General features: G+C 37.4%; 2 protein-coding genes across 7 annotated transcripts in view; one reads left to right on the forward strand and one right to left on the reverse strand.

Annotated features, from left to right (window-relative positions):
• LOC107753793 (spermatogenesis-associated protein 16) overlaps positions 1–20,767 on the forward strand; it is a 69,882-nt gene that overhangs the window by 44,473 nt on the left and 4,642 nt on the right. The gene's annotated exons all lie outside the window — the stretch shown is intronic.
• The window catches only part of LOC107753792 (protein ECT2), a 34,657-nt gene continuing 22,028 nt past the window's right edge, over positions 8,139–20,767 (reverse strand). For 3 of the 5 annotated variants that reach the window (XM_016570024.1, XM_016570025.1, XM_016570023.1), the window contains 6 exons: positions 19,172–19,310; positions 15,922–16,076; positions 15,194–15,301; positions 14,912–15,052; positions 12,888–13,186; positions 8,906–8,984 (listed from right to left, as the gene is read on the reverse strand). In XM_016570024.1, the coding sequence (XP_016425510.1) occupies positions 12,899–13,186; positions 14,912–15,052; positions 15,194–15,301; positions 15,922–16,076; positions 19,172–19,310 (831 nt within the window). In that variant the 3' untranslated portion in view covers positions 8,906–8,984; positions 12,888–12,898. Of the gene's footprint in view, positions 8,985–12,887; positions 13,187–14,911; positions 15,053–15,193; positions 15,302–15,921; positions 16,077–19,171; positions 19,311–20,767 lie in introns of all 5 variants that reach the window. The other 2 variants (XM_016570026.1, XM_016570028.1) reach the window with 2 other exon arrangements.

Here is a 20,767-nt window from a genome sequence, read left to right on the forward strand (position 1 = left end):
CTGAGCGTGGTGACTCTTGATGCACTGACTCCAGCTTCAGTCCACTGCTTGTGAAGCTCTCCCAACTGTTTGAATCGGCTATGCTTGACAGTATTCTCAAGCTTGCGGTCATCCCTGTTGCTTGTGCACCTTTTCCTACCCATTTCTTCCTTCCAGTCAACTTTGCATTTAATTTGCTTTGATACAGCACTCTGTGAACAGCCACCCCTTTCAGTAATGACCTTCTGTGACTTACCCTCTTTGTGGAGGGTGTCAATGATTGTCTTCTGGACCATTGCCAAGTCAGCAGTCTTCCCCATTATTGTGGTTTCAAAGAACAAGAGATACCCGGGATTTACACTGTAGGGATGGTCATTTAATGAAACTCAAATATAAATATTCTAATATTTTGAGATACTGGATTTTTGACTTTCATGAGCTGTAAGCTCTAATCATCAAAATTAAAACAAAAAAAACTTTTGAAATGTTTTACTTTACATCTAATGAATCTACAATATATGAAAGTTTCACTTTTTGAAAAAAGTTACAAAAAAAAGAACTTTTTCACGATATTCAATTTTTTTGAGATGCACCTGTATATATATGGAGATATAACCACAATAATTAGGTTCTATAGTAACTCAATATGATTAAAAAAATAAGCATCTCACAAAATCGATCTCAACAGCCTCAGCAAGGTCTGAAACTGTCTGCCTGGAGGCAGGTATCAAAGTGCTAAACTACAGTATATGATAAATATATACAGAAATAACGAGACGTAGGTGGAATGAACGCATGGAGAAACTCGAAACATTAAAATAAGGAACCTTAGTATATAGAAGCAGATGGCAAGCCAAGGTTTGACTATAAAATATACAGTTGTCAGAGAAGAAGACGATGAACTTGGCTGACAGATCCCGGTGTGTGGAAGGAGGTGCTGGTTTTGTTGTGATTTCAGGTGGGATAAACTGTTTGCTCTGAGCCCAAAAGAGCATGCGGGTAAACATCTCTCCTGCCAAGTTTTTTCCACACAAGTAAGAAGTTGGGAGATCTTTCTGATCAAATACAGTGTACACAGAAATGCTGCTGTGGTTAGAACTAGGGGGACTGAAGTAGCACGATGTTCATTTTTCCCTTTCTCTCTCCTTCTGTCCCCGTCTCTCATTTCTGAGAGGAAAGGCAGAGACAGGTGTGAATCTGTCACTGGAGTGTGGAGTACAAAATCAGATCTGAGCCCGTCTCCTTCCAAACTATTCCACAATCAGAACAAACAGGGTTCTTCAGAAGAACTTCACTCTGTGTGGAAATAGGCTAGCCCCTGTTCTCAAGCTGTCGAGAAACATTTAAAAGGGAATGGTTTAGCAGGAGACCGTTCAACATCAAACCATCATGCCACATTTAAACTATTAGAGACAGATTAAAGGAATCCAAAAAAGAAACTTGTCATTTTTTACTCACCCTCACGTCATCCAAAACTCGTGTATGACTTTCACTCTTCTGTGGAATTCTGAAGGAGATATTTCCAAGAAAGTCCACACAGTCAAACTCCAAAAGAAATGAAAATCACCATAAAAGTATGTCCATGTAAGTCTTACACTATTTTCAAAGTCTTCTGAAGTTAAATAATAGCTTTGTGTAAGGAACAGGCCATCACTGAAGACATTAGGCTTAATATGCAAAAGAATTGGCAAATATAAAATACTCCTTAAGAGTATTTACAGCTGATAATAATGACAAAGTCTGCATGCGTCACAAATTACTGAGCCAATATATTCAAAATGAGAATTAGAAAAAGTTAAAATTCCTGTCATAATTCACAACAACAACAGTAACAAAGACATAATAGGTCTACAAAATATTACAAAAATGTATACCTGTTCCTCACACACAGCTATTGCATGGCTTCTGAAGACACAGGATTATGCGAATAAGTCATATGGACTATTTTAATGGTGTACTTTTGGAGTTTGACAGTCCACGACGGTCACCATTTCCTCTCAGTGTACAGCAGCTTTGACATTCTGCAACAACATATTTTGTGTTCAAGGAAGAAAGCCATTTAAATGCAATTCTGGTTGTCTATTCCTCTAAGGTTTTTGGTATTCTTCACTTTTAAAGGCAGAGTAAGTGATTTCTGGTAGCCAATATTGATATTTGAAATCACCAAAACAAATACGCCCCTACCCCAAATGGGTCTTGCCCCTATTTTGATAGCTCCGCCCCACATATACGTACGCAACCCAGGCAACGATTAGTTCTGTGAAACAAAGCAAAACCAATGTTACACCATGTCTACGGACGTGAGCGGCGTTTTCTAAAGTGTTTTTGAAAAATCACTTACTCTGCCTTTAATGATCCGTCTTCTACAATAGGCGCATAGCCTAAGATCAGAGAACTTGGGGGGGGGGGAATCTCTCTTTTGGCTTGATGATCACTGACAAAAATTGACCCTCAACCAATTTATATCATGATAAATGAGCAGTATATTATCAGAAACCAGACTTCCACATGAACTTGAGTGAATGAATGTGATCTGGAGACACGACTTTTAGTTACATTCATACCCCATACAGCAGGGTTATGATCAAAGCAGGTACTGCTGAATTATGTAAGGGGTTTCCCAGTAAATCAGCTGAAAGGGTAATACTTCAGTTTTACAGCTCAGTTGTTGTAAATTACAGGCACTGGACGAGATTCATTACAGTTTTGACTAATATTACCTTTTCATTGCAAAATCATAAAGTCGTTTAAGTCTATAAAAAACAAAATGCCACACAAACAGGAAAAACATGAAGCTAACAGTTATATTACTCCAAGAAAATTTAACTCTCAAGCATTTAAAACATGAAATATGGTCATATTTAAGGTTATATAGAATATTAAAGCGTGGAATGCCTCTAATTAAGATTTTCATGATACCTGCAGAGTTTATCCCTCTGTGCAAACCATCAAAAAAAAAAAAAAAAGCTTCCTCCTGTGACCTTTAGCTGGTACACTTCAGCAACTGTGCTTTTTAAATGGGATGTGAGGCATTTGTAGCATTGAATAGATGAACAATTACAGCTTATTACGCCTCTCCTCTGCACGAACTATTGATCTTGTGCAATTTTACGCTCAGAAATGCCCGCCTGCAGAACATGACGGAAATTAGACTTTCTAATTATTTCCCCAAACAAAAGGGACGAGTTTGAATCCTCTGCTGGAGTTTCTTCACCGAGTCTCGAAGTAGCATCTTTGAATACACCCACAGGAGATTCAGAAGACATAAACAGGCGTCTCTCTAATCTGAAAGAAGGCGCAGGGTGGCTGTTACTTAAATTGTCTCAGACTGCGCCAGCGCCGTCAAATTATCAATGCTCTATGCCAAAAGAGTGGATGGAAATGGCGGTACAAAGGTTTTGCGTGTGCATATCGCACATGACACGCAGCGAGCTGCCATAGCTGGGTAGTAGCTGTCTGTACTCCGGATATCAAAAGAATTTATTTAATAGTCACTCTCCAGAGGCAGCGTGTTACATCTTTATGATGCTGACGGAATTTTCAAGGTTACGTTTTTAATGCTCGTTAGACGAGGAGGAAGATTCCGAAAATATATTTAATTGGACACGTTTATGAGGCGCGCTCTGATTTTGTCTCCCGAAGACCGAACAAACTCATTCTCTGAAATATCAAGTGCCGTCTGAATTTCAGAGGAAAGCCGTTTTGGGCTACAGTCATTATCGCTGCCTTGCGAGAGTTAACGCGGTGCGCGCTCATTTTGGGAATAATCAGAGTCCTTTGAACATAAGGAAAACTTCAACGGAATTCCTGCACAAGCAGTTAAAGCAAAGAAAGGACTGGTGGAGAAACAGTGAGGAATGGGGGCACTAATCAGCAAAAGGAAGATAGATGTTGGCACCTTGGCCCAACCCGACGTGTCAAAATTTGGCTGGTTAGCACGGATCAGTTAGCCCCTGCTGGTTAGATACTGTAACTACACCATTTGTCAAGTCCATATTTCCATAAAATTTTCATTGGTCATTTCGATTTACCCATTTAATATTTAAATGAAAAATAATATGACATTTTACTTTTTATATGTAAGATTATTAACTCTTTCCCCGCCAGCGTTTTTTTTTTTAATTTGCCAGCCACCGATTTTGATGATTTTCACTCAAATTTGATGGCCTCCAGTATATTTTGCTGTATGAATATTTGAATATGCAATACACCAAATTAAAGATCAGAGCCTCTACTTTTAAACAAAAAAAAAATCAGTTTTATTCTAGCTAGAAGCATTCTTTTTTTTAATCAACACTTGAATATAGGCAGGTTTCATAAAAAAATCATTATTTTGAGCAAAAAGGTGAGAAAATCAAATTTTTATCAAAAACTACATCTGGGTAATATTCAGTACGATTATCAAAGCATAAATCCAGTAAATCGCTTCCATCAATACCTCCAAAGCTTGCACAGACATATACCACTTCCTGGATCAACATTTTACTCTGTAACATTATGCAGTTTTCATTTATATGCTGCCATTGCTGATGATCGCATTATTTTTCATATGCATCTGTTTACATAAGAGATCGCTAGTTTCTCCACCCTGTTCACGTGTGTTTTTGTTCGGGAGGTTTTGTACTCGTTCAGAAGATGCGTAATAGCGCCCCCGAGTGTGTAACAGTGAAAACACGAAAAGCCGTAAAAACTCGTCTTTGGCGGGGAAGCGTTTTCTTGTAAAAGACGTGATAACTCGTCAATGGCGGAGAAAGTTAATAATAGCCTACTTTTTAGTGCAAAATCATGTAGTCCAAACCATAGATTTGTAAATGCAGATTCGATTCCACATTTGACTGCTCCAGACACGTTGACGTGTCCATCTTGCAACGGTTGCTTACAGTAAAAATCAATGAGTTTTCCAAGATGCCACAACATTGCACAGCCTCTGTGTGTAAAAGCCGCCAAGATTATGATTCCCGATGAAATGGGAACATTTTTCACAGGTGAGAATATCTTGGTTTGTGTTTTTACATGTTTTAACCGTATTGAAACTGTGGTACTTTTTTTGTTTTGTGTTGGCCAATGCCTTCATCTTGTTGTATTGTGTTAGTTTAGCAAAATCATGCACATAACTATGGTTGCAGATGTCGTCAACTTGCTCATATGAAACCAACATGCATGCAACTAGATTTTCGTAAGGTCCTGCACCAGCAGAGCCCAAAATGAACAGAAATTCTAACAGATGACTTTGAAGTATTCTCTTGCTAAGAGAGAAGTCTCTACATTGCCTTTCATTCTTTTCCCATTATCACTAGAGACTCACCTGTGATGAGATCTGCAACTGGAAGCCTGGAGCTCATTGGGATACATCATCAATAAATCATTAGTCTTTTTGTAGGGGAAAACTCGCAGCATTCTAATGAGAGGTTACTTACACAATCCTCTGTCCTACTACAAACAAACCAACAGCTTCTTATAGCTATTTGTACTTGGCCTTCACAAGCATCTGTGCACTAATGCATCATTTAGCTGTGCTTTTCGTCTTTATTGATTCCACACAGCATGCAAAGGAGAGGAACATAAGGAACTAACTTGGTAACTAACTTGTCTGATGTCCTAAACACCCTCCTAGAAGAGTCCCATTGGCCTTCATTATCTTTGGCCAATGTGAAATGATCTGTGGCTTCAGGGATTCGAAATCTTCTTGGATGCAATTGTAACTGGCTTTTAGTGTGGTCAAGTGTTGTACGATTTGCTCACCAAAACGCAGGTGTAAATGAGTCTTAGGTTACAAGTTTCCAGTAGCGGTTATTCGACAACAACTGCTAGCATTTTTCTGTTCTCTGGGTAGCTTTGATAAGTGTGAAATTATGAAATTCTGACATCGGAGTTTGTATCAGACACATTTCATTTTGCCATATGCGAGTGGAGATCCTGAGCCTTTGCTCCTCACTAGAATGATGTAACATTTGCTCTGTGTAGACGCTGTTGGCCTTGTTAGCTTGTATCCTAAAGTCATCCTGTCTTAGCTTGGATATTCGAGCAAAAATTTGTCTTGGCTCCTGATGACTGGTAAAACAGAGCGAGCTAATAATCCAGAACAAATCCGGACAGAAACAAAATACAAAACAAATGCTCCTTTACATCTTTGTTTGCACCTCAGGTCAGGTCATCTTTGCTGTATTAAATGCTCTTTCAAACTTGCTTTGAGGAGAGAGCCAAGCTCAGGGCAGTGACCTGGTCTTCTCTATGAAACGCTCCCTGAGTAGGACGCAACCGAGAACAAAGGGCCTGTACTTGCCTATTCAATGATAAATGAGGCATTCATTGGCTTTGAAGTAGATGAGAGGCAACTATAACAAGAAAATCAAGACCTCTGTTTTTCCTGTTTTGATATTCCTGACCTTACTTTGCCTCAGGGCTTCAGTGTTAGTTCAGTATCCAGGATACTATTCAGCAACTACGCCTTTAGTTAAAGGAAACAGAAGCTGGCTGTAGTGCCGGAGCGCAGCTGCGTTAATACAATAAAAACCCGTATTCTGCTTTGAAGGAAGAAAAGACAAGAAGTAAGGCCTCCTGGTGCAATAATGAGCACTCTTGAGTGGCACAACGGATTTGCTTAAGACTGGACAGAGCTGCTTAAGCCTCAAAATCTATTGTTTGATGGGTTGAAAAAGTGTCAATGCATAATGATTAGTCTATTTGATGCTTTTAGATTCAAAGATCCATATTGGTCTTCATGAGTTTCTTCAGAAGTCCATAAGTAAATGTGCAAGTGATGCCATCAGCTCCTTCGGTTAAACAGCTGTTTGGCTGCATCACAGATATGTTTGAGAAGCTTCTGTCAATGACACGTTTAAAGACCAAAGAGACTTTCAGATGTGACTCACATCACCCACAATGGCTCTGGGATCAGATCCAAATACATTGAACTATCATTTCTGTTAACTGCGATCCAACTCTCCATTGTTTTTCTGGTAGAAAAGCATGGAACAATCATTCTATGGGTTTGGATCGACATGAGGGAGAGTAAATGAGATGAATTAATGCATAATGAGAGAACTAATGAGTACATGACGAGATAATTTTTGGGTGAAGCATGGATAGAATATATAGGACTTATATTTTGGTTTAGGATATAAGGAGGTTCCATTGAGTCTCAAGGTGTGCTGGGCCTAAATGTAGGCAATATTTTGCAGGGCAAAAAAAAATGCTCCATTTTCTGTTGTCGATAGCGTATTAAGTACTGCTAACAAAGAAGTCACCTTCAAACCAAGCAGGTCAGCATGCCGAATTCACAAGACCAACTTGAACATCAGCCAAATTTGCAGAGGGAACTCACACAAAACTCCCTATGAAATAAATGGAATTTACCTTCGAAACTATGCAGAGCAACATTAAATGTGACTGCACATTAAAACAACTGTAAATGGCCTTAAGCCCAAAGCACGCTCCGATTTTTATGCATACACCAGGTTATGCGTACAGTGCACGTAACAAATGTCATAAGCATAGTTCCACATTAATTGTACATGCACAGCCAGATGGAAACATAGCATATGGAAAATACATATTCTTTGGCCTTTAAGGAATAGTTCACCCAAAAATTAACATTTTGTCATCATTTACTCACCCTCATGTCGTTCCAAACCTGTATACGTTTCTTTCTTATGTTGAACACAAAATAATATATTTTGAAGAACCAAACAGTTGTTGGTCCCCGTTGACTTCCATAGTAGGGAAAGAATTACAGTTGATGGGGGTCATCAACTGTTTGATTACCAGCATTCTTCAAAATATCATCTATGTTCAACATAAGAAAGAAACTACAGGTTTGGAACGACATGAGGGTGAGTAAATTATGACAATTTTCATTTTTGGGTGAACTATCCCTTTGTGTCTTGCTCACAAAGTACTCCATTGACAGCGATTGTGGATGAACGCTTTCATAATGTGCACTACCTAGCGGACTCACTCGTACATGCTCTGTCATCCACACAGACGGAAAAAATTGGCTTGGATGTCACATCAGTGAAATGTGCCGATTTCAGACTCAGTGGAATGTATAGTTTGGGCTTTAGTTTATAGCACAAGATAGGAAAATCTTTTGCAGTGTTACATTCTCACTTGAGATCCATTTCAAACAGATTCCTCATACAAATAGCTGTTTTCAAACAGACAAGAACACGAAGGCTTTATGCTTCTTTTATTGATCAAGAATAAATGAAGTCACCTTCAAAAGTAGTCAAACCAATAACATAAAACCACCCACTCCAAACAAATCTGCAGTAGGCAAAGACATTATAAGAAACCCTTTTACAGACAAACGTGAAACATGAATACATTTGTGACATAAGTGCAGTGACTACAAAACGGTACAAGCAACGGAGACCAACTATTATTAGTATGACGATCACAAAGAGGAAAAATACAATATTTACACATAAATATAGACAAGGAAAGATTTACATATAGAAGTGATCCTGGAGAATAAATATGGCAGGCTGACCGCAACAACTCTCTTTTGACTTGTAGAAACCAACACCCTAAATCAACAATAAAAACCACTTCTAAAAGTATGCAAAAACGAAAGGCCGCTTGTTTAAACCAGACCTTACTATGGCAGCTCTTTGCATTTCCATTTAAATGCAACAGCTAGATGTGCATAGCTTTATAAAAGCTGAAAACTAGATTAGTTTAGATTAAGGCCTATCTTGTAAAACATTAAGAAATACTTTCAGTGGTTAATAATTGTGTGAAAACGTCTCTTTAAATGTTAATTAAATGTGCCCAGACATTGACATCAACAAGCCGTCCTTCATTTGGTGGGTTCTGGACCTGTAAATTATACCCAGGTGGCGGGCTCGGCCTGGAGCCGTCGGCCGGACGTGGTACCATAGTGTGGAAATTAATTGCAACACTGGATGCAAAGTTCAGAACAGGTGAGTTGTGGATCGGCTGAAGGTATGATACTTCCTCTCAAAGGCGGAGGACAGGTTGAGCATGGATGGGGAATGAACAGCCTGGAAAAAGAAAATGGAAAATAAAAATGTAATATAGCGATGAAAAGAGAGTTTTAGGGTTATTCTAGGTTATTTCCATTCCCGTCTGTAATTAGTTTAAGACTCAAGAGTTGCTGAATTGTAAATGGTGAATGTGTTAACCTTTGGTGCATTTTCATACCCAGAAGACCTTGTTAAAGATTCAATGCATTGTTAAAGTGTTGGTTAAAGCTGTAATGCACTTAGGGCTCTTTTTACAAACTATTCATACTGGAGTCTAGGAGTGGGCGGTATGAGCTTAAAAAAAAAAATCATGGTGCGAGTGATTTTATAACACATCATCATCATACCATGATATAATTAAAAAAAGTTTATACATTAAAAACCCAAATGCTAATGCCTATATTGGACATAACAGCAAATTAATTAATTTACAAATGTAAGATATTTAAATTTCATTTTTTAAAGCTTGGATGCAATCTAAAAGCTTATTCATAAAAATTTAATCTGGCATTACTATGAAAACAATTTCACATTATGTAACACGAATTAAAAAACGACTCAAAACAGTAAAACTAACACTATAAAAACAGATCAATCTAACCCTAAATTCTGATTAGTTGAGCAACCAAGAATTGAACAAGATGAACTGAATTTATATTGAATTTGCACATGAACTGAATTCTATAATAATGTGTCAAGATGACATTTCTACAATCACATGGAATCAGTGTTTCTTTAATTTTTTTAGAGAAAAACATCTTTTAAAGTGAATAAATTACAAAATATTCAATACAACTAAAGTTAGTGTCATTTATATTGGCATGCAATATGTTGCCAATAAACAGTTCGCACAAAAACATGGGGCAAATCTTTGAAAAAAGTATAATATTAACCTATGAAATTTACATGCATATATAACCTGTAAACATTGTGGAATAATTAAGATTTTTTTTTTTTTAAGAAGTTTATTTACATTTTTTTTTAGATCATTTGCATAAAAATTCTACATTGTAAGTGCATTAATATCCGGTACTTTTTTTACATTTCCATCAACTGTTTACTCTCATTATTTAACAGTCATGAAGATGCACCATTTACATCTAGTCTTCATTATCAAAATCTTTTTCCAACCAACAATTTATCTGTAAATTAAAGAGAATATATTTAGTGTCACACCGCCCTTCCCTGCTGAAGTCTACATAACAACAGCTCATCTTCATGGGTTTAGGTTAGGAACTAATCATTAAACAGCGTTGAGATTTTCGGTCTTTTGACCAAAAGTCAGTGTTGAGCCTTTTTTTAAATGTAAGTGTTCTCGCAGAACCCTGAGGTTCTCAGGTTTTTGTGGGAGTTTATTCAAAAGGGGTGAGAAGAGACGAGGAGAGAAATCCATGTTAATGATATTGACTTTACAAGCTCGCTGAGGTAAGAATGCACACGGTTGACTCTTGTTAAGTGTTCACTATTCAGAACCGACAACGTTACCCAAAAGAGTGTTAGCCTCCATGCAGAGGATAATACTGGATTCTTCCATTTAAACAGAGATGTGAGGGTGAAAAGGTTGTGGTTAGCAAACCACAAACCCAATTTCTCTTGTTTTACTCTTGCTCACAGATGTAACAAGCACCAGGCTGCTTTCACACACGCACACCAATAATCCTATTACTTAGCATTGCTTAATAAGAGTTAAGGTGGCCTTGTACTGCCATTGGAGGCCTTGAGATCAATAAAGGCGGCCAATGATGCCATTTGATGAATTGCCTCGAGTGTGCTAAACGAAACATTAAAACGCTACGAAACGCACACACTCCAGTATACGGATGATAGTTAACGGGATCAAATTAGAAATAGGAGGAGATTAAATCACGGTCATCAGCCAATTTACGGCTGTCACGCCCATAGATCATGCCAGTACCACAGTACAAATATGAGATTTATGGAAAAAAGAAATCACATCGTACACCACAGTAATAATTTCGCCTTTATATAAGAGCCGTCATTATACTGAGAACTATAGAACTATAAAAGCATCGGAGATCTCATATTTCACCCGACATAAATGATCTGATGTCAGTGTTAAAGGGATGCTTCACCAAAAATAAGGATAATAAGTCATATTACGTCACACTTTTTTGTTGGAGCAAATTGAAAAATATAGTTTTTATTCAAATGGAAATCTTCTTTTTATCAGAATAAGTTGGATGACAATGTTTTTGTTTTTTTCCTGAGTGAACTGAAATTAAAAAAAATATATTTTACACTCATGTCAAGCATAAATGATGTTTTTTTTTCTTCCATGGAACACAAAAAGCCAAATTTTGAACACTCTTTTCCATATAATGAAAGTGAATGGGGAATGAAATGAAGTATTATAAAAAATACATAATTTGAAATGGACCGTTTCAGTATTATAAACCGTTTCATATGACTTATGCTACACAGTTAAAATTAAGTAATATAATAGTTCTGAGCATGAAACAGAGCAAAATTTAAGTCATTTTCAGTTTTCCTCTGCTGTCCGAATCCCAGAGTTGCTGTTAACTAAAACTATTACAAATTGATTTAATTAATTTAAACAAAGCTGAAATGAAATAAAATTTAATTCTTTGATGAAAAATTAAACTTATTTTCAGTTAGTTGCCAAAGCAACATTATTTTTTGGGTAACACTTTAGTATAGGGACCAATTCTCACTTTTAACTAGTTGCTTATTAGTATGCCTATTAATAATGTATAGGTTGTTTATTAGTACTTATAAAAGCACATTCTTCATGACCATATTCTACATCCTTAATCCTACCCAATACCTAAACTTAACAACTACCTTACTAATTATTAATATGCAGCAAATTAAGAGTTTATTGCGGCAAAGGTCGTAGTTAATGGTTTGTTAATATTGAGAATTAAACCTTAAAATAAAGTGTGACCATTTTTTGTTTAAATACTTAAAACACTAAAATAAAAAAATAGCTAAATAGAAATAATTAAAAAGAAAACCACATAAAAGTTATTAAAACTTAAACTAAAATTAAAAGCTAATTCATAACATTAATAAATACTACTAAAAGTTGAAATTACTTTAAATAAATACTAATACTAAATTTTACACAAATAATTCTAAAATAAAGCAAGTCGAATTTGAAGACATGACATTGATATGATGTGGCCACATGACGCACATTCATCAATCACACCGTGGCAAGTGTGAATATGCAAAATTTAAATGAGATTATAGCTTCTGCGTATAAGTTGGGTGAGGATAGGTTGTCAAAATTTCAGTTGCGTTACTATTATGGAGCTTTATTTGTCATTTGATGGATCCCCATTCACATTCATGATGGGAAATATAGTGTAGTACTAGGGCTGTGCAAATAATCGAATGCGATTTTCATGCGCATCTCGTCAGTAAAGCCGGTTCTGTGATTAGTAGTAAATCTCCAGCACATGCTTTCAGATGGAGCGGCATTTACTACACAAGCTACACAAAATCGCATTCTAAATCGCAGGCGACTCATTGCCGATTATGAACGCAATATTGCGTAGCTTGTCAGTGAACTACGGCTCTGTGTAGTAAATGCCGCTCCATCTGAAAGCATGTGCTGGAGATTTACTACTAATCACAGAACCGGCTTTACTGACGAGATGCGCATGAAAATCGCATTCGATTATTTGCACAGCCCTATGTAGTACTAGTAAATTTCTCAACTTCCTTAAAGTGATTCTGAAAGAGGCCAGCATGAGGGTGAGTAAATGACAATATTTTCATTTTTAAGTGAATTCTCCCTTTTGAACCAGTCCTCAGATTATCTATAAATGAGTGCCACCATAGCCCATCCGTGCGGTAGTGAATTAGTGTCAACACCGTCCCCAGATGTGAGTTAGGAAGTCACAGTGGGTCAAGAGGCAGAACTGCTGTGCTCACATTTAAGAGTCCTACAGGAGGGTCTCCTGCCGCTGGGACCCAGGGAACCTGCGCTGCGGCTCTGGGGGCGCCAGCAGCTCTCGGCACGGAGCTACGGGCAGGGCCGCTGGGAGAGACAGGATGGATGGTCTGAGCTGGGTTTTGGGAGCCGCAGGTTCATCAGCCCTCTCTGGACTGCACGGAGTGCGGACACACACCGGGACCCTGGGCCGCGGAGCATGGTCCAGAGAGTTTGACCGCTGAACCACTGCGCTTTTAATAGAGCCCGTCAGACTGAACGTAGAGACAGAACGAGACATCTACACTCACACGGAGGGAAGAGAAAAAGAGAGAGAGCGCGTTAACCTCATCTTGCACCGCCTCTACATCACACGCCCTCAGAATCATTCACTTTAAAATTGAAAGAGGAAGTGAAAAATTGGAGCGTGATCTCGTTACGAATGTAGGGATTTCTCAAATATTTAGAAGTGCATGAATCACCTTAACGAAAAAGGTCAAAATATCCCTTTTCAAACAGACCCCTGATGCTGAAGGAAAGAAAAGCATGAGTGACTGACCTAGGCAAACTGCGAGTCCTCTGAGAGGGAAATGCAAGCCAACTGAATTGGCAAGTAATACTGCAAAGGTTCAACTGTAGAAAATGAGATTAAAATGTGCTATTTGACTGTATGAGAGATTCGAATTCATGCAAATGCCTGTTTAGACCAAGTGTGATGTGAGTGAATGACACAAGTACGCAATATTTGAACAATTTATGTGGCAAAATTATTCTTTACAGTTCAATGAATAGTCATCGTTCTCTGGGGGGGGGAAGGTGCCTGAATAAAAGACGGATCATTGTAGTTTAATATTTTGGATTCAAGGCTTATTCACACCAAAAGAGAAAATTTGCCACAAAAAAGATTTTCAGTGGAAACAATGCACTCCCTATGGACCTATTCACACATGACTGAATGATTTTTCTTTTCTTTTCAGAGAAATCAAAATGTTTTTTTTCCTTTGTTCGACAGAAGAAAAGCACCTGCCAATAAGCTTTTGGGTCATGTGTCTGGCACTGGTATTCACTGGTCTCACAGTGTACACATACACATACTATCCTTAAAAAGTAAAAAAAAAAAAAAAAGAAGAAGAAATTAATACTTTTCTTGGCAAGGATGCATTAAATCGATCAAATGTGCCAGAAAAGACATTCACATTGTAACTAAATTCTGTTCTTTTGAATATTCAAGCAACACAGCTGTTTTCAACATTGATAATACTAAATATTTCTTGAGCACCCAATCAGATATTAGAATGATGAAGGATCATGTGACTCTGAAGACTGGAGTAATGGCTGCCCTAAATACAGCTTTGCCATAACAGGAATAAATTACTTTTTCTAAATGTATTAAAACAGAAAACAGTTATTTTACATTGTAATAAATGTTCATACTGTTACTGTTTTTACTGTATTTTTTAATCAAATAAATGCAGCCTTGGTCAAAAACATAAAAAAAAAAAAAATGTTACTTATCCCAAGCTTTTGAATGGTAATGTATTAACACCATTTTATTTCAGTAGTCAATACCAGTGATACCAGTCACATTTCAAAACCATTTGTTATTTTGTACCAGTTTATATTTTCCAATTTTCCACATATCCTTTATTCATATTTCATTTTATACATAATAAATTACATTAAAATCAAACAGCTATATATTAGATCAGAATAGCAATACTGTATTTTACTTAAAAAAATGTTGTCCAATCACAGCCGTGCTGCTATTCAGAACAGCACTCTTGCTCATGTAATATTTCTATAAAAAGTTAATTGAAAATGCCCACTCTGCTCCACGCCAGCAGAAATACACAAATAAAAAAAGAAACCAAAAAATAAATAAACAATTCTCACCCTCATGTCACTTGTGCAGCTGTCAAACTCAGACTTTTTCCGTTTATTCTAAGAGTGAACTGCCTTTGAAGGAGCACATAGACACATCACGTATTGTTGTGTGCTGAAAATGTGTGTGAGTGTGTAGACTCACAGCCAGTGTAGAGCTGCTGGACATTCGGCCCATGTGATCGGCATCTGGGCCAGGACTCTTGTCATCCGGGGTACCATTGGCTAAAAAGGCCCTCTGGAGAACACGCTTGGGGGTTTTAGTGAAAGAAAATGCTCTCGTGACCTAAAACACAAACGTGCACAATTTGCCTGCGTTTTCTACTTTATGATGTCATTTTCAAGAAAGTGTCCTGAACGTTGACATCAAGACCAAATCTGTATGCGCATGGTGTCATTTTCAATACTTTCAAGTTCCTCTCCCTACCTTCTTTGACGTTTTTTTGATGGCCCTGGACGCTCGGCTGAGCGTGCTGTCCATGTCCTTTGTGCTCACTTGGACGGAGTCAGGATCGGTGCTCTGAATGAGATCTTCCTGTTCAAGACACGGGAAAATTAAATAAATACACAGCGATACTGCTGGCCTGTCAAAATGCAAAGAGAAGCGTCACTGTTCAGCCTTCCAAACAGCTGGGGCTTCTTGATATTCACAGGAGCAGAGGGAGAGTGTGGCTGGCATTTCACGCCGGTGACGTGTGGGTAGGTGGCCACCTCATGGCCGGTGGGAGAACTGCAGGCCAGGCCAAAAATGCATTTAGCCGCAGGGTTTGGTCTGGATGTTTAATTATAAAGGGAACTACATGCATCTGTCTGCCCGCGCCAATTACATGTGCCGTTTCGGAAGGCCTGGGCGGGACCTGCAGTTCTGCAGCATTAAGATAAAGACGTCTGCGTCTGAAGTGTAAAGTTCAAGTACAATTCCACTCTTAATTACATTAATCTGCCTCCCAGTTTAACCACACAGGAGCATCTAATAGGATTAGCCAACACCAAAAGGCCCACACAAACCTCCTAATTTATAGCCACAATAAAAAGAAAGCAGAGCTAATAAAATAAATAATTGAGTTCTGTTCCAGACCTGAGGGGGATGATCTGAGGAGGAAGTGGCCATGTTTCTATGTGTGTGTGTGTGTGTGTGTGTGTGTGTCCGCTCACCGCATCAGCTCGGCAAATCGTGTTGGCCACTTGACGACAGAGAGTTTTGAGCCAGGCAGATTTGAGCGTGTCTTCGGCCGTCAGCTGGAAACTGAATAACAGGTTCTCCTGTTCTGTAGGAGGATGTACCACCAGGGCAAAGGCGTTCTGACACTCTGAGAGAGAGATAAACGTGAGGTGTGAGGTCAGGGATGTGACCTGAAACTAAGGCCTAAAACTAAATCCAAAGGTTAAAAAAAAAAAAAATAGCGGAAATTTAAATGTGAGATTCTGGAAACGGGATCTAAATTTAGCGGGAACGGTCGGGTCGGGAAGAAAATTATTCTAAGCGGACAGTGGGTGAACAAAGAGTGAATATATAGCGGGAGCGGGTGGGTGCGGAATATAACGTTGAGGGAGCGGGACTAAAAAAAATAGTTTTATAATATCATCTTCTGTTATTTTTTATTTTACATTGTGTGCAAAAAAGGTAATCAAATGAAATGAAATTTCTTTGTAAAGAATATAATGCAAACATAAAAAAAAAATGCCTATACATGGTTATAAAACTTTTTTGGGTAGAATTTATAAGAAAAAAAAAAAAGTAAAAAATGTAATGTATACCATCCACCAAACCTATATAAATGAAGATTGTATTAATATTTATTTATACAAATGTTGATTGTTTCAACATTCACAGGAACACACTTGAATGTGTTGTCTTTCCAAGTGAAACAATATTCAGTAGAAAACAATGTAGGGCAGAAGTTCATTTTATCCAATGCAATTTGATGGGATCATCACAAGTGCACTACAGGGAAATTAGTTGATTTGAAACATGAAATGGGTTCCAGTACAAGGAGCTGCTCTTGTGGAAGCACAGATCTGAATCAGTCAAATTTCCAGGCTTCAGAATGTGATCATCAATAATGTGCTATTATGGTGTGAAAAATTATTGCCTTCCTGTGTCTTTAGCTCATCAAAATCCAGTAAAGCAGGGGTGAGTGCTATATTAAATATGCACAATATATTCTAAACGATTCTGCTGGCAATATAAAATAATTCTGTGAATATTGCTAGCGAAGATATTATGGGCTTTTATGTGGCCATTGAATTTCCTAAAGACCGTGGAATCAGACTAGTTTTGTGATTCTTTCATTTCCTTGTTTGGCATGAAAGCGGTAAGCCATACGGTTTAATAGCATTAAATTGCTTAAGACAATAACAAAAACCCTGTTGGACCTGTAAGTCTCATTCATTTCTGTGAATTGTTTTCAAAGAGTCAAATCAAAGTCTTGTTCAATCATATGTTTCCATCCTCATTCAAAAATGTTCCTGGAAATGCTCATTTCCGTATGCTTTAATAAAACTATGTAAAGGTAAATATTGCAGTTTATAATTATAGATTGCTATAAGTGTAAAATTTTCTGTGATTTTTAAGACTTGTCATTTTGAAGCCGTTTTAAACAAAAATACAATTTCTAAACTACACTGTAACAAACATGAAAATTACTGTAAAAAAAATGTAAAACTTAAATTTACATTAAAAAGCTGTATATTTCATTTACAGATCTAATGTTAAAATAACAACCTACTGAAATAATCTGTTTTGTGCCTTTATAACTGCAGACAACCACCAAAACACAGATGGAAATGAGAAAGCCACATGATGAATCAGAGCTCATTACAAGTAGCTTTTCCACAAGTTGAGGTTAATATTATTATCCGTGCACACGGTATCATGCATATCAATTCAAAACACCATCATTATAACACACCACACTAAAATCATGTAATAAATATTCATTTTAACAACAGATGTAACAAATGCACAAAACTGACTAAAAAAGGAAATTGGTTATTTCAATGAAAAACCATCAAATGCTTTTTCAAAGGAATTCTGGTAATGTCAATTTACATCCAGTTCAGTTTATATGAATGTATGTCTGAGGGGAACTTACTGTCTTTAGAAAAGTTTAGATGGTATTTTGTCTTTTCCTCTTGCCTCTGTATAATGCATATTAAAGTTCATAAGTGCAGCACTGCTTTGTTTATAGCGGAATACAAGGAAACGCACGCAGCGCCACCTGCTGGCAGAGAGTGAATCTGCATCTCATTCAGCTCTTTGACCGACGTTGAGTGTATGCTCTTCTTTTATTTCTTTTTAACGACCACCTAAAATGAAATTATGATAACGCGAGGCAAGTGTGCGGCAAGCAGAATTCATTGAGGGATTTGACAGTGTGATTCATAGATTAAGTATTTCAAATATAGGCTATGCTACACGCACGCACAGAGGTTTTTTTTTCTTACCATATTTTGGGGGTTTCTTGCTTTTAGACTAGACGGATACAAAACTTTCGTTTAAACGACAGTCAAATTAGTCGTCGCGCACATCCCTAGTGCTATATTAGTATATTATTATAGTGTTATATTTCAATTTCACAAAGAAACGTGCAGCATTTTGTCCAAGCAATAATTAAAGGACACATTTAATTTATAATTTGTCAAATCTCATTTTGTAAAAAAAATAAATAAATAAAAAACCTGCCAGGAATACGTGCAGCATTTTGTCCAAGCAATAATTAAAGGACACATTTAATTTATAATTTGTCTTAAATCTCATTTTGTTAAAAAAAATCGTGAATCAAATCGAGTCGTGAAATCAAAATCGTGAATTGAATTGAATCGTGAGTTGAGTGAATCGTTACATCCCTAATACCATTGTAGCCGCTGCCGCCATGACGTGGAGACGCTGTGTGTTTCCAGATATGGTAAGGGGAGTAACATTTCCGTCACACGCTTGAGGTATTTGGCCAATGACAACACACTGGATAGCTGGCCAATCAGAGCACACCGCGCTTTTCAGAACGATGAGCTTTGTAAAAATCGACGCGTTTCAGAAAGGCGGGGCAGAGAGGAGCAACAATAATGTATGGTGTGTGGAAAATAATGTGTTTTTTTAACCTTAAACCATGTAAGCACATTGCATTTCACAAAATATACAAAATAATGTTATTTTTAGCATCGTCATATGACCCCTTTAACCAAATAATTAACAGGTTTTTACCATAGCATTTTTACAGTCTTATACCTTTAAAATTATGTTAGAATTTTCTTACTGTGTATCCTGGCCAGCTCTACAGTGAAGTGACACACTTTATACATAAACAGACTTCACCTCCCTCTCCAGGGTGCTAATTCAGAACACAAAACTAAAATATGCAAAAGTGCACTTGGTGGGATGCAGTATGCCATGTGGTCCCCTCACCTTCTGTGTCTTGGATGTCAAGGACTCTTCTGATCTGGGACAGAGGCATCAAGGCTATGTGTTTGAGCTGGGCGGGCGGCCGTGTTTGACCCAGTGGACTCCGGAACGTGGTTATCACCTTGTGTCTCTTCCTGGCGATCTGAATATGAAGACGCAGAATGAAAAAGCACACACACACGCACATTAAACTCTTAATACATGCAGCTTTCTTCATAATGCAGGAACGTAAAATGTTCTCTCCTGTGCTCTGGTGGAGCAGTGGGGAGACCTTCAGGTGCTTTTTATATGTAATGCATATTGGGGCGACAGATATGCATGCAGAGGACTTCCTAAAATGAATAATTGATCACTCAGAGTCTTCCCTTCTCCCTGCTCTCATTACCAGGCCAGAGCCAGCATTGGGCGAAGAGGACCACAGCCACGTGCCGGCACACGCTAGCAACCCCCTCCAAAGTGCTTAAAAGCATCCCCTCTCTAATTGGGGAAACAGGCCAGAGAGTCGAGTCAGCAAGCACAGATTGTACACGCATAAATTATTCACTTTTTTTTCCTTCAACGGTACCGCTCGCCCATGAACTGAACAAACAATTGTTGAGGTTGCTGAAAATTTGGAGAAGACGACAAAAGGAAATTTAGGGAGGAGACAAAATTTCTATGACATAAGTAAATCTAGTTTAAATGCATTTGCTAGTTTATCAGAAAGGTAATATTTTAAAATGTTCATAGATTTGTCAAACGTTTTGATTTAATGAAAATGTAAAATGGTGTAACCATCAAAAGTAATAACATTTTCCTGACACGTTGAATACATGCAAGTATATCAGTCTTTTTTTTTTAAACATTCTAAAAGTGAAAAGTATTTTACAAATATTAATACTTTAATCATGAATTTTCTGGTGTTTTATTGGGGTTATACTGGTTGTTTTTGAAAATGAACTAAGCTTGAACTAAGTATCATAAGGTCAATTTATTTGATTTTGACATTTGAAGAGACTTGGTGTTTTTTTTTGTTTTTTGTTTTTTTGTTTTTTTAATAAAATGGCAAATACTTCATGGTGGAGGAATAGGCAAAATATTAAAAAGGTGCAGGACTACAACAAACCAATTACACCTAGAGAATTTTAAATAGCCAAAAAGCATTTTAATTAAGGAAAACATGATTATCACTGAAGAGGTGTATTCAAATGGCTGTCAGTTAATTTCATTTTAATGTTTGTTTCATGATTTATTTTTTTTTTTTTTGATAAAATGTAAACTGAAAATGACTGGAAAGATCCAGATACATAAACACAAAAACAATAATAATAAATGATAAATGTCACTTAATAGCACTACAAACCAGCTGTGCATAGCTCCAAAGTGCAGTCAATCTGATACTTGACATTCACTTAAATGAAATCAATTTAATTGTTTATTCAAATGCAATGTGGGTGTAATAATAACAATACAGAGAAACTCTAGCTAGCAGCTTGACATCATAAGGCTTTCATTAATCTAACACCATAAACAAGACCAGAAATCAAGATTAATGTCTTTCATATAGTGGCACTGCTTTGGGGAACCTGATGGAGCTTTTGCATTATGAAGAAAGGGGGG

This window comes from Sinocyclocheilus rhinocerous, unplaced genomic scaffold, assembly GCF_001515625.1.
Source record: "Sinocyclocheilus rhinocerous isolate Xijiao unplaced genomic scaffold, SAMN03320098_v1.1 scaffold711, whole genome shotgun sequence".
Lineage (NCBI taxonomy): Eukaryota > Metazoa > Chordata > Actinopteri > Cypriniformes > Cyprinidae > Sinocyclocheilus > Sinocyclocheilus rhinocerous.